Genomic DNA, 13801 nt, shown 5'->3' with positions numbered 1-13801 from the left:
AAGATTTAAAAATTGGATGAAAAATGCATTTACAACCATTCTGATCTAAAATAATATTAAAAAATAAAATTATTTACCATGGGATAGGACAATTTTGGATACTCAAAGGTCACTCTAGTTTATAGTGGAAAATTAAGAATTGCAAAAGGAAAGCATAAATAGGGTTTATAAGTTCAACCAAATATCCTAACAAGACAATATTACTTACAATTATTTTAATTATACAAGTATTCAAAGCTAATAATAAAGCTTACAGAATATGATGGAGATATTCTAAAGAAACACCCATCAATTCATGAATTATTTTAATTTATAAAAACTAATTAGAAAAAATGTTTTTATATCTTTATAATTCTACACATTTGTAAATATAAAGCATAGAGTTAACAGAATTGGCTAACTAAATGGTCATAAATTCACAAAATAACCCCAGAACTTCTCTCTCTTTTGGCCATAAAAATTGTTCAATATTAACAACACCATATGGTAAAAAAGGATTGCATTTTCCTATAAGTTGTTCGTAATCCAACACGACTAATCAATGAAATTTCAAAATTCAATTAAAATATAACAGACACTTTCCCCTAAGAATTATTAAGGCTTCTGAATCCTAAAATAAGGAAAACAGACTACAAATATCTCTTAGGCTCCTTACAGTTCTAGATAGCTATGAACTGCATAATAATACTGAATAGTCTTTCTTAAGATTTAAATTTTCTATCTTTGAAAAATCAAATAAAAATTATCAAATAATCACTATTGGTAAACGACAGAGGAGAAACTATATTTTATTATGAAACAGGGTTTATGTTTTTTATAATTGGCTTATATTATCATGAACATGTTATTCTCAAAGTCTTACCCAATTCACTTGATTTCTTCTGAAGCTCCGCAGTAAGTATTTTCAATTGATCTTCACTTTTTTCCAATCTTGTAAAACATATTAGTTTACAATGTAAAATATTCTTTTAGTCAGAATTCATCTAGCAACTAAAATTGATGCAATTTAGCAACAATATCTTAGCACAGATTCACAGATTCAATTATTAAACATTTTTTGAGTACCTCCTCTGTGCCAGACAGGATAACATTTCAAAATAAGATATTACTATTATAAATACATCTTGTATATTAATTATATCTACATAAACCTGTAAAGGTTATGGTCATAATTTATCTCTTAGCTGTTGATGATATCAAATTAATGCATCCTAGAAAAAGACCGAGTATGTTAACTAATATTATACTGAATTCTACCTTGCGAACAATATAAATATGAGAACTTGTGCAATTCACTTAACTCCTCTGGCTTCCCATTTTCTCATCTATAAAACTGAGATAATTGGAACAGATCACATCTAAGGTCACTTACAATTTTAAAATTTGAAAATTGCCTGGATGGGTCAATCAAGAATATGTAAGATTAGCTGAGCTAGAAAAGCTGGTTTTTCTGCCTTTGCCATGCACAAACAGTAGAGAAGAAATACTGCTAGGCCCAGGCCATGACTTCAGACAGAAACTTGTTCATTTCTTTCATCCTACTAAACTTAATTAACCCTGATGCTAATAGAACAAAAATGATTACCTAGGCCTCAAAAAACAGCTTTATATGAATATTTCCTTAATATAAAGCAATGAAAAACAGTAAGTTTTTAACTCAAGTTTTAGACAAACTGCTATTTAGATGAAATGCAAGTGAATAGTTTATTTTATATATAATCGTAGTCAATAATTCATTAATCCATTAATTTAATAAAAATGTTTTAGTACCTACCATGTGCCAGGTTAGTTGCTAATTTTATAAATCAGAAAGATTACGGACCCCAGTAAAATAAACCACACAGCCTAAGAAGTTATTTCTATGAAGCTAATAATAATCCACAGTTTAATTAAATATGTCATATCACTGCATCAGCCCTTAGGAGTTTGTCTATATAGCATGACTCTATGGCAAAGCATGCATGGGGCCTATCCTAGAGAATATCTGCTATCTTTTCCTAGACATCGGCCTATCCATTACAAACTTTAAAATGTATTCTCACTTTATACACAAAAAAAACAGGCTTGGTTACAGTTGTTATAGTAATTACAAATCAATTGACATTGAATAGAAAATGGCACTAAATATTAGAACGAAATTGTTTTTATTCACCTAAATAAGAAATGTTTTTACCTTTGCTGTTCTGTTGTCAACAATTCTTTTAAGTTGCAGATAGTACTTTTAAGTTCAGTAACCACAAATGAATGAGCAGCTTTAGCTTTATTAAATTCTTCCATTTGAGCTTCTTTTTCTCCAGTGAGCTGATGTATTTTTTTGGTTGCTATCTGTAAATCTTCCTCTAAAGCCTTCTGAGTACTCTAAATGAAATAAAGTACAAAACAAAAGCTATCATCCAAGCGTCTTAAGAAAGAAAGCTGAATTCATCTGCTTTCCTCCCTCCTTATCCTCTCACCCGCCTCCTCTACCTGACCGTGGCCAATCTGGAATACCTACTCACTACTCTTGTTTCAATTCACCATTCTTCCAAAGCCCACCTATAATCCCAACCTCTCCATGGAGTCTTCCTGGCCAATCCACCCATGATGTTCTTTCAATTCATAGAGCTACTGCAGCAATTTTTGCCTGAATCACTGTTAGCACTTAGCATAGTCTTCCATTTTAGTTATACTTTTGATGTGTTTTTATCCAATGTCTCTAAACTATAAGCATTTTGTAGACTGGGATTGTATCGTCTCTATTTGAAGCTCTGGGTCCTTGTACATAGCATTAGCATTGAATAAATATTTGTTGACTGATTGATAGTGTGGGGCTTAACACACACTAATTAGTTTCTAAATCATACCATACTTCTTTGCAAAGACATTTTAATATCTTCCAGTTCTGACGTCAAATGATCCTGCTTCTCATTTGATTCTTTTAAATTTTCATTCTGTAATTCTAAAAAAGAAAGTTGTAGATAGATAGTACTTAACAGAAAATATATACCAAGAAAACAAATTACTTGTAACAATTACTTTTTTTCCCTCCATTTGGTACTCCAAAATGAGGGAGAATTATGCAAGTATAGATGCACTGATACTGGTCATCACCAACTTTTATTCACTTTTCAAGATTATCCCCCAAGCACTCGAAGGTCAATATATAAGGATTTTTGGTGCTACCTTTTTTTTTTGTTTTGAGGAATATTAGCCCTGAGCTAACATCTGCCGCCAATCCTCCTCTTTTTTGCTGAGTAAGACAGCCCCTGAGCTAACATCCATGCCCACCTTCCTCTACCTTATGTGTGGGACACCTACCACAGCATGGCTTGACAAGCGGTGCATAGGTCCGCACCCAGAATCCGAACGAGCGAATCCCAGGCCGCCAAAGCAGAACATGTGAACTTAACCACTGCACCACCAGGCTGGTCTTGGTGCTAATTTTTAATAAAAGCTAAACATTGGAAACAACCTAAATATCCAATAGGAGATAGATTAAATTATAGTAGTACACATATAATGGTATACCACATAGCCCAATGCAAATGATAATATAGACTTTACTTATTGATTACTAATTTGGGTAGTCATAAAATATCATAGAATAAAAATAGCAGGGCCAGCCCCATGGCCGAGTGGTTAAGTTTGCGCACTTAGCTTCAGAGGCCCAGGGTTTCACCGTTTCAGATGCGTGGACATGGCACTGCTCATCAGGCCATGCTGGGGCGGCATCCCACGTGCCACAACTAGAAGGACCCACAACTAAATAATATACAACTATGTACTGGGGGGATTTGGGGAGAAAAAGCAGAAAAAAAAAAAAGAAGATTGGCAATAGCTGTCACCTCAGGTACCAATCTTTAAAAAAAAAAAGGCAAGTTAAAAGACAGTATTTATATAAATAGTGCATGTGAAAGGAAAGAATACACACAAAAATATTAAATGTAATTATCTCTAATGGTGAAATTATTCATGATTTTATTTGCATATTGTCTACCTTGATTTTCAACTTTTTCTAAAATATCACATTTATTTATTTAAATATTATGGAAGAAAGCCTTTGACTCCACTTAATTGCTAATATTTAACTAAATATTTAGTGCCAGGTACTAGTTTATGTGTTTTATATGTGTGCATTCACTTTTACACCTCAAAAAAACACTAGCGGAAAAAAGAAGTTCATGTTCTTCCCTGGGTTCAAATTATACTATTTCCTCTCACTAGCTACCTAGCCTTGGGCACAATACTTAACCAGTCTGTCTCTACTTTTCCCACCTGGAAAATAAGAACAATGATAGTTATTCATATCTTGAAGCGTTGCTGTTAGGATTAAACAAGATAATGCAACTTAAAATGTTTAACCACAGTGTCTAGCATATACTCAATAAATATTAAATACTATTATGATAAGGATAATGATGGTGTATGCTAGAAAGTAGACCTTAAAATTTGGTATTTATAATATAATTAGGAGGGAGACATATAATCAATGATAAGTGCTGATGAGTACTCACTAGAAGCTCTGGGAATATATAGAGGGGGGCACCTAAGCAAATAGGATCAGTAAGGGTTAGAGGTGAGGGGAGACATACATAGAGAGGGAAAGTTCAAGGAAGGCTTCCAGAAAGTGACAGCTGAATTGAAACATGTGAAAGCCAGTAAGAATTAACAAAAGTAATGACAGTTGAGGGAGAAAAGAAGATCACAGATATGTGAAAGAACATGTACAAAGGCAAAAATGGAAGAGATAGGATGACACATTCTGCAGTCTAAAGAAAATATATTTCAATGTCATGAAACAAAGTATGAAGGAGAAATCATAGCAGATATGATAGGAAAGATAACAAAGATAAGATCATAACAGGATTTATATGACTTGCTCAGAAGTGTACACTTCATAAATCATGAAGACCATTTAAAACAATGAAGGAGCCAGCACTGATGGTCTAGTGGTTAAAGGTCCATGCTCTCTGCCTCAGAAGCCCGGGTTCAGTTCCCGGTTGCAAAACCACACCATTCTTCTGTCAGTTGCCACACTGTGGGTGCTGGCTTACATAGAAGACCTAGAAGGACTTACAACTACAATACACAACCATGTACTGGGGCTTTGGGGAGGGGACAAAAAAATAAGAAAAACAAAGAAGGATGTTAAGCAAGAGAATGATGTTTCAGATTTATATATTTTTTAAAATTCCATTCTGAAAATCTGTATAAAAATAAAAGGCTTAGTGGTCCAACTCTGAGAAAAAAATAGGAAAAGTAGATCTGGAGAAAGGGAAATGATAACTAAAGACTGTTGTGTCCACTACGATACTATTTATTATAGTCTACTATGTCTCCTCTGAGAAATTAAAATCATAAAGAAGTCCTTAGGCATGTGTGGGAACTGAATGTATGCTGCCTGAATACTCTAAAAAGATTCGAGTCAAAACTTGATTTGAAGTGTCCCTAAGTTCCCCCAGGATCCCAGAATCTGCAAATGCAAATCTTCTCTTTAAAAATATACTTCCAATCCAGGCCTTAAAGAATTTCCAAAGATGAAGTTACATGACCTCAAAATCAAAAATCACAAGAGGAAACAAAGCACCATGAGCAGAGTCAGCAGAATGAACAAAAGGCAGACTTTGATCTGCAAGGATTTCAGACGTTAGAATTACCAGCTACGGATTAAAAAATAAGTATTATAACATTTTTTAAAACCTAAAAGGAGTAAGGAAGATACCCATAAACTAAGCAAAACTCCTAGAAATGACATATATAAAATTGAAGCTGAAACTTCATGGGGATACTGGGTGAGGTATATCATTCAAAGAAGGACTCCACTAAAAAGGAATAAAAATTCAGGATCAAATATTAAGAATATAAAAATCATTAAACTTCTGACAAAATAATTAGAAATTACCAGGGAAAAAGTGAAGGGAAAATAGAAATCTGAAGAAGCAAGATGAGTCCAGAACCCACTTTTGCCATTTGCAGATCCTGGCAAAGTTGGACTTTTGATTTGAAATTATGATGGGGTAAGGAAAAGAAATATGAAAACTTAAAGGCTCTCTAAGGTAGAGAATCCAGGAATTAAACATTTGCACAATAGGCTGGAATACTTTTCATGTAAGGAGGAAGTAAAAGTAAACCAAGCCTCAAGCAGATTTGCAACCCAGGTTCACATTGCACCAGATGGGTAGAGCCATCATCCACATGGCAAAAGTAAATGAAAATCCTCCCACAAAGAAGTTACCTACATACTAAGCAGACCTTAAATTATTCCTACAAATAATTTTTTCAAGAAAAACACTGAGCATGTAGTCGCAGACAACAAGGTACACCAGAAACCAAGGCACTTTGACCAAAAACTATCAGAAACAAAAGACAGTATGAGGCTCATAAACATTTAAGATTAAGAATTGTCACAAAGGAACTATAAAACAGCTATTCTTAGTATATTTTTTAAAAAATAAGAAGCAGAAAAATGACATAAAGTAGAATAGCAGATTCAAAGAATAAGACCTTAAACATTTTAACAACTGAAAATAACATGGAAGGGTTCATTGTGAGTAGGAAACAAATGAAGAGAGAATTAGTGAACAAGACAAGTGAAAAGAAATCCAGAATAAGGCATCGAAAGGCAAAACTGTGAAAATATGGAAAAGAGATTAAGAGTCACAGAAGATAGAGTTAGAAAACTAACATATATTTTACTCAAAGTCCCAGAAAAAGAGGAAACAGAAAATAGAGCAAATACAACATTTGAAGAAAAGCAATAAAAAGGATGCTAATTTACAGATTCAAAAAGCTGTAAAATAAATTACACTCATATCTTAACACATCATACTGAAAATGCTAAGAATCAAAAGCAAAGAAAATCTGAAAAGCTACAAGAGAGCTTATCTTATCCTTCAAAGTTTCAACAGTTAGATTGACAACTGATTTCTTATAATCAACAAAGGAAGCCAAAAAAAAAGCAGGATGATACATTCAGTGTATTAAAAGAAACTTCATAGTGTGCCAAACCAGAAATAAATATGCAAAAATCTCCTTTCTTTTTTGAGGGAATGAATAAACAAATGAGAATGAATAAATAAATTTTCAGACAAATAAAATGGAAGAGAGATCACAAGCATATCCTCACTAAAGAATATTCTAAATATTCCTCTTTAAGGCAGAAAGAATACGATTGAAATGAAAGGTCTGAGATGCAAAAAAAGAATTAAGAGCAAAGACAGAGGAAAATATATAGGTAAAACCAAATAAACATTTTCTATATAAAACACTAATAATAATATCTTGTTTATAAAATTACAATACACAACAGAAATAGAAGGGAATGGAACTAAACGGAATTAATGTTCTAAAGTCCTTGAACAACCCAGGAAGAAGCTAAATGTATTCACTTTACACATTGAAATGAAGTCAATTTATGTTGCAATCTCTCTAGGAACTACTAAAAAAATAGAAACAGATTATATAACTTTCAAAGCAGTCAAGGGAAAAAATTGGAATAATAAAAAGTAACGAAATCAGGACCTCCACTTCTGGAAAGATGGAATAGAAATACTTTTCCCTATTCTTCCCAAGTCTAACCCCAAACCCTTGACATCATATATAAAATATAAGAAGACTTTGACAGGTGAAGAGAATGAGGCCAGCCAGAGACCTCTGGACCTGAGAAACAACATAGTGGTAAGACCACTGAGGGGGAGTGGGGGGCGGGGTTTGTTTGCTTGAGGTTTGGTTTTGGTTTGTTTTGTGTTTGCCTTACATGCTCCAGACTTAGAGCTAAAGAAGCTGGTAACCTGGAAACATCAATGGACATAGACCAAAAAAGCTCCAAAAAATATCTGCTCTCTCTAGCAAAAGGACAAGGAAAGGGGCAGCCTAACAAGAGTCTACACCAGCCAAACACTGCAGAAAAAACTGTGGCCTCTACCCTACCCATGCAACAAATGCCAAGTGGTGAGTCTAGGCTTGACAAGGCAATGATGAAGGACTATAACACTCCCACAGAAGTGGTATCAGAAAAGGTCAAATAGGGAGCTGTGTCTTTCATCCCCACCAACCAGTAGTGAGTCCCTGACCCCAGCAGTGGCAGTAGAGATTACATAGGGAGCCTGGACGTCCACCTCCATCCATCAATAATAAGGCACTCCTCCCACTCCCCACTGGGGTGGTGTCAGAGAAGGCCTAGTAGAGAGCAACAACTTTCACCAAACCCACAGTAACGAGGCCATTCCCACCATAGTGTCACTGGAGACTATACAGGAAGCCAGAACTCCCAACCCAACCAGCTATGATAAGAAACCCCCTACCATTCAGGTGTCAACCAAGGCCAAGTAGAAAACCTGGACTTCTACCTCCACCGCCCCTGCCAGAGCAGTGTAAAAGGAAGCCAGCTAACACAAAAGAAACAAGATCCAGAGTCTCATTACATAATATGAAAACATCCATGTTTCAATAATAATATCTTGTCATAACAAGAACCAGAACAATCTCAAACTGAATAAAAAAGACAATCAATAGATGCCAACACAAAGAGAAATATTAGAATTATCTGACAAAGATTTTAAAGCAGCCATGAGAGAAATGCTTCAATGAGCAATTACAAACACACTTGAAACAAATGAAAAATTAGAAAGCCTCAGTAAAGAAATAGGAAGTCTCATCAAAGAAACAGAAGATGTAAAAAAGAACCAAATGGAAATTTTAGAACTGAGAAAAACAATAATCAAAGTAAAAACCTCAGTGCATGAGCTCAATGGCAAATGGAAGGGCCAGAGGAAGGAATCAGTGAACTGGAAGATATGACAACAAAAATTAGCCAATCTGAACAAAAGAGAGAAAACAGACTGAAAAAAAATTAACAGATGTCCAGTTTCTAGTTCCACATTTAAGGAGCCTGGAAGTTGTCACTTACCCTAACAACAAGGAAAAAGCTGAACAAACTGAAAGATCAACAACTCTTTTTAGATCCATATGAGAAGTAAGGGCACAGGGCAAACCACTGCCTTCAAAATTGGAGAGACTGACAGAAGAGTACAGAGAATCACGCTTACCTGAGCAGAAACTCACCAGCTGACAATTCCACAGGAACCAGTACTGTGGTAGGAAAACCAGAACTGTAATGGATAAATTGCTAGAGGCTCAAGAGTGGACAGGTCTGAGAGTTAAAAACTCCAGGGAGACCCAGTTTGGGGGCATTTTTGTGAGTTGTACACCAGGGGTTCAACCAGGTTCTCACAATATTCAAGAAAAATTCCCTCGTGCTTTCAAGCAGAGGTAGGAGAAGGAATAATTTTTAAATACAGCAGAGCACTCTGATCTTCTTAAGATCTACCCTCAGGAGAAACTATTTACCAGAGTCTAATTGGCTGGGGTTTTATCACAGCCTAATTGACCTGGGGGAAAGGGAAATACCCAACTCCAGCAACCTCTAGCCTTCCACCTGGGAGAAGGAAAATACTGAACTCCAGGCCATTCTAGCAATCCTGTTAGACCAAAGCAGCAGAGGTGAGAGGAGAGAACTGAGAAACATTTGTGAACTTCACAGTCCAGAGGCACAGACTCACTAAAAGATTGAGACCTAATCATAGGACTATAGAACACCTCCCCTCCCCAACACCTTACCACCACATTATCAGGAAAACATTACAACACATACTAAAAGGCAAAAACACAGAGCAAGAATCAGAACCACACATGGCAGAGATATTGGAATTATCAGGTGGGAAATTTAAAACAAGTATAATTAATATGCTAAGAGCTCTAATGGATAAAGAGGAGAGCATGCAAGAAAAGATGGGCAATATAAGCAGAGAGATGGAAATCCTAAGGAAAAAAACTAAAAGAAATGCTAGGGATCAATAACACTAACAGAAATGAAGAGTGACTTTGATAGGCTTATTAGTAGACTGGACATGACTGAGGAAAAAAATCTCTGAGCTTGATAATATATCAATAGAAACCTCCAAAACTGAAAAGTAAAAATAACAAAGGATAAAAAAATCAGAAGAGAACATCCAAGGACTTTAGGACAACTACAAAAGGTGTAACATACTCATAATGGAAACACCAAAAGGAAAAAAAAGAAAGGAACAGATGAAATATTTGAAAGAATATTGACTGAGAATTTCCTCAAATCAATGTCAGACGACAAACCACAGATCCAGGAAGCTCAGAAAACACCAAGAAGGATAAATGGCAAGAAAAATTGCAACTAGGCAATCATAGCCAACCCTGGTGGTCTAATAGTTAAGATTCAGTGCTCTCACAACCACGGCCCAGATTCATTTCCTAGTCAAGGAACCATACCACTCATCTGTTGGTTGTCATACTGTAGCAACTGCATGTTGCCACGATGTTGAAAGCCATGTCACTAGTATTTCAAATATCAGCAGAGTCACCCATGGTGGAGAGGTTTCAGTGGAGCTTCCAGACTAGACAGACTAGAAGGACCTGGCCACTCAGTTCCAAAAAAATTGGCCATGAAAACCCTGTGAACAGCAGTGGAGCACTGTCTGATATAGCGCTGGAAGGTGAGAGGATGGCACAAAAAGACAAGGCAGGGTTCCACTCTGCTGTACACAGACAGGGTTGTTAGGAGTCAGAATTGACCCAACAGCACTAACAACAAAAATGCAATCATATTCAAACTACAAAAAATCAAAGATAAAGAAAAAATCCTCAAAGAAGCTACAGGTAAAAAACACTTTACCTATAGAGAAACAAAGATAAGAATTACATCCAACTTTGCCTCAGAAACCATGCAAGCAAGAAGAGAGTGAAGTGAAATATTTAGTGTTAAGAGAAAAAACCCACCAACCTATAATTCTGTACCCTGCAAAATTATCCTTCAAAAGTGAAGGAGAAATATAGACTTTCTCAAAGCAACAAAAATTGAGGGAATGTATTGCCATGGACCTGTCTTGCAAGAAATTTTAAAAGAAGTTCTTAGAAGGAAAATAATATAGGTTAGAAACTTAGATCTACATAAAAAAAGGAAGAACACTGAAGAAGGAATAAGTGAAGGTAAAATTAAAAACTTATTTTTCTTATTATTAATTGATTTCACAAATAAGTTTGAAGTAAAAATAGCAACAATGTATCCAATTACATATGCTTATGCATATATCTTCTGTGTGTGTGCTTATATATAAGAGAAATGAATGACAGAAATGATACAAGAACAGGAGGAAAGAATTAGGACTATTTTGGTATAGTGATAATTGAAAGTAAACTTGGATTAGTTGCAAATGTATACTGAAAAATCTAGGGCAATCACTAATTAAGTTTAAAAAAAAGTAAAACTGATACACTAAAAAAGGAGAAAAAATGGAATCATACAAAATGCTTAGTTAAAACTACAAAAGGCAGAAAAAGAGCAGAAGACAAAAAACGAATAACAAGGAATAAGAGAAACAAATAGAAAACAGTAATAAATATAGTAGATATTAATCCAACGGTATTAATAACCACGTTGAATGTCAATGGTCTAAACGTACCAATCAAAAGACAGAGATTGTCAGAGCAGATCAAAAAACAAGATCCAATCATATGTTATTTACAAGAAACCCATTTTAAATATAAAGACACATATATTAAAAGTAAATGGATGGAGAAAGATGTACCATGCTAACACTAACCAAAAGAAAGCAAGGCTAGCTATGTTAGCAGACTTCAGAGAAAGCAAAGTTACCAGAGATAAAGAGGGACATTACTTGATGATAGAGGGATCAGTTCTCCAAGAAGACATAACAATTTTAGTGTATGTGCCTAGCAATATAGCATCAAAATAACTCAGGCAAAAACTGATAGAACTACAGAGATGAATAGTTGGATATACTATCATAGCTGGAAACTTCAACAACCTTCCTTATAAATGGACAGATGCAACAGGCAGAAGATTAGAAAGGACATAGTTGAACTCAACACCACCATGAATCAACTGGATATAATGGACATCTATAGACTACTTCATCAAACAACAGCAGAATACACATTCTTCCCAAGCTCATATGGAACATTCACCAAGATATACCACATTCTGGGCCATAAAATGCACCTTAACAAATTTAAAAAAATAGAAATCCCACAATGTCTGCTCTCAGATCACAATGAAATTATACTTGAAATCAATAACAAAGATAACTGGAAAAATCCCAAAACATGTGGAGATTAAACAACCCACTTCTAAATAACAAATGGGTCAAAAAAGAAATCTCAAGAGACATTGAGAAATATTTTGAACTAAATGAAAATGAAAACACAACTTACGAAAATTTGTGAGATGCAATCAGAGTAGTGCTTAGAGAGAAATTTATAGAATTAAATGCATATATTAGAAAAAAAGAAAGATCTAAAATCAATTATTGAAGCTTACACCTTGGGAAACTAGAAAAAAGAAGAGCAAATTAAATACAAAGTAAGCAGAAGAAAATAAAATTTAGGGCAGAAATCAATGAAACTGAAACAAGGAAATCAATAGAGAAAATCGAAGAAACCAAAAGCTGTTTTTTTAAAAGATCAATAAAATTGATAAGCTTCTAGCCAGGCTGACTAAGGAAAAAAGCGAGAGGACACAAATAACATCAGAAATGAAAGAGGGACTACAGATTCCATAGACGTTAATAAGCTAATAAAGGAATACTACGATATTGGTACATTGGCAATATATTACAATATATAAATGTATCAAAGTAACACACTGTACACCTCAAACTTATATGATGTTATCTGTCAAGTTTATTCAATAAAAAAGGAATACTATAAACAACTCTATGCCTACAAATGTGAAAACCTAGATGAAATGGACAAGTTCCTTCAAAGACACAATCTGCCACTCACACAAGAAGAAACACACAATCTTAACAGGCCTATATCTATGAGGGAAATTGAATCAGTAATTAATAACCTTTCAAAACAGAAAGCACGAGCCCCAGATGGGTTCACTGGTGAATTCTATCAAACATTTACGGAAGAAATTATACCAAATCTCTACTATCTCTTTCAGAAGATAGAAAGAGAAAGAACACTTCCTAATTCATGAGGGCAGCACTACTCTAATACCGAAACCAGATAAGGACATTACAAGAAAAGAAAATTATAGACCAACATCTATCATGAACATAGACACAAAAATCCTTAATAAAATATTAGCAAATTGAATCTCAAAATATATAAAAAGAATTATATACCACAACCAATAGGTATTTATTCCAGGTATGAAAGACTAATTCAACACTTGAAAATCAATTGACGTAATCCATCACATCAACAGGATAAAGAAAAATCACGGTTGTATCAAAAGACGCAGAAAAAGCATTTGACAAAATCCAACACCCATTCATGATAAAAACTCTCAGTAAACTAGGAATAGAGGAAACTTCCTAAACTTGATAAAGAAAATATCTAAGAAAAACCTAAAGCTAACATCATACCAGAAGCTTTCTCACTAAGATCAGGAACGAGGCAAGGATGTCCCCTCTCAGCATTTCTTTTCAACATGATACTGGAAGTCCTAGCTAATGTGACAAAATAAGAAAAAGAAACATAAGGTATACAGATTTGGAAAGAAGAAGTAAAACTATCTTCGTTAACAGATGACAATCGTCTGTGTAGAAAATCCAAAAGAATCACCAAAAAAAACCTCATGGAACTAATAAGTTGATTTCCTGTATACCAGCAATGAACAAGTAGAAATTAAAAATACAGTACCACTTATATTAGCACCCCCAAAAAATGAAATACTTAGGTATAAATCTAACAAAATACTTACAAGATCTATATGAGGAAATCTACAAAACTCTGATGACAGAGTAATGAATAGGAAGAC

The 13801-nt window shown here is 34.6% G+C and overlaps 1 protein-coding gene across 1 annotated transcript in view; it reads right to left on the bottom strand.

The window, feature by feature from the left end:
- The window catches only part of SYCP1 (synaptonemal complex protein 1), a 129628-nt gene that overhangs the window by 77881 nt on the left and 37946 nt on the right, over window positions 1-13801 (bottom strand). Inside the window, exons 13-15 of the mRNA XM_046645650.1 lie at window positions 2844-2938; window positions 2174-2358; window positions 863-930 (exon numbers count right to left, since the gene is read on the bottom strand). Of these exons, the coding sequence (XP_046501606.1) occupies window positions 863-930; window positions 2174-2358; window positions 2844-2938 (348 nt within the window). The remainder of the gene's footprint in view (window positions 1-862; window positions 931-2173; window positions 2359-2843; window positions 2939-13801) is intronic.

The sequence above is a fragment of the Equus quagga genome, chromosome 18, assembly GCF_021613505.1.
Source record: "Equus quagga isolate Etosha38 chromosome 18, UCLA_HA_Equagga_1.0, whole genome shotgun sequence".
Classification (NCBI taxonomy): Eukaryota; Metazoa; Chordata; class Mammalia; order Perissodactyla; family Equidae; genus Equus; species Equus quagga.
The sequence above is the reverse complement of the archived record's forward strand: the minus strand, read 5'-3'. Positions and strand labels throughout refer to the sequence as shown.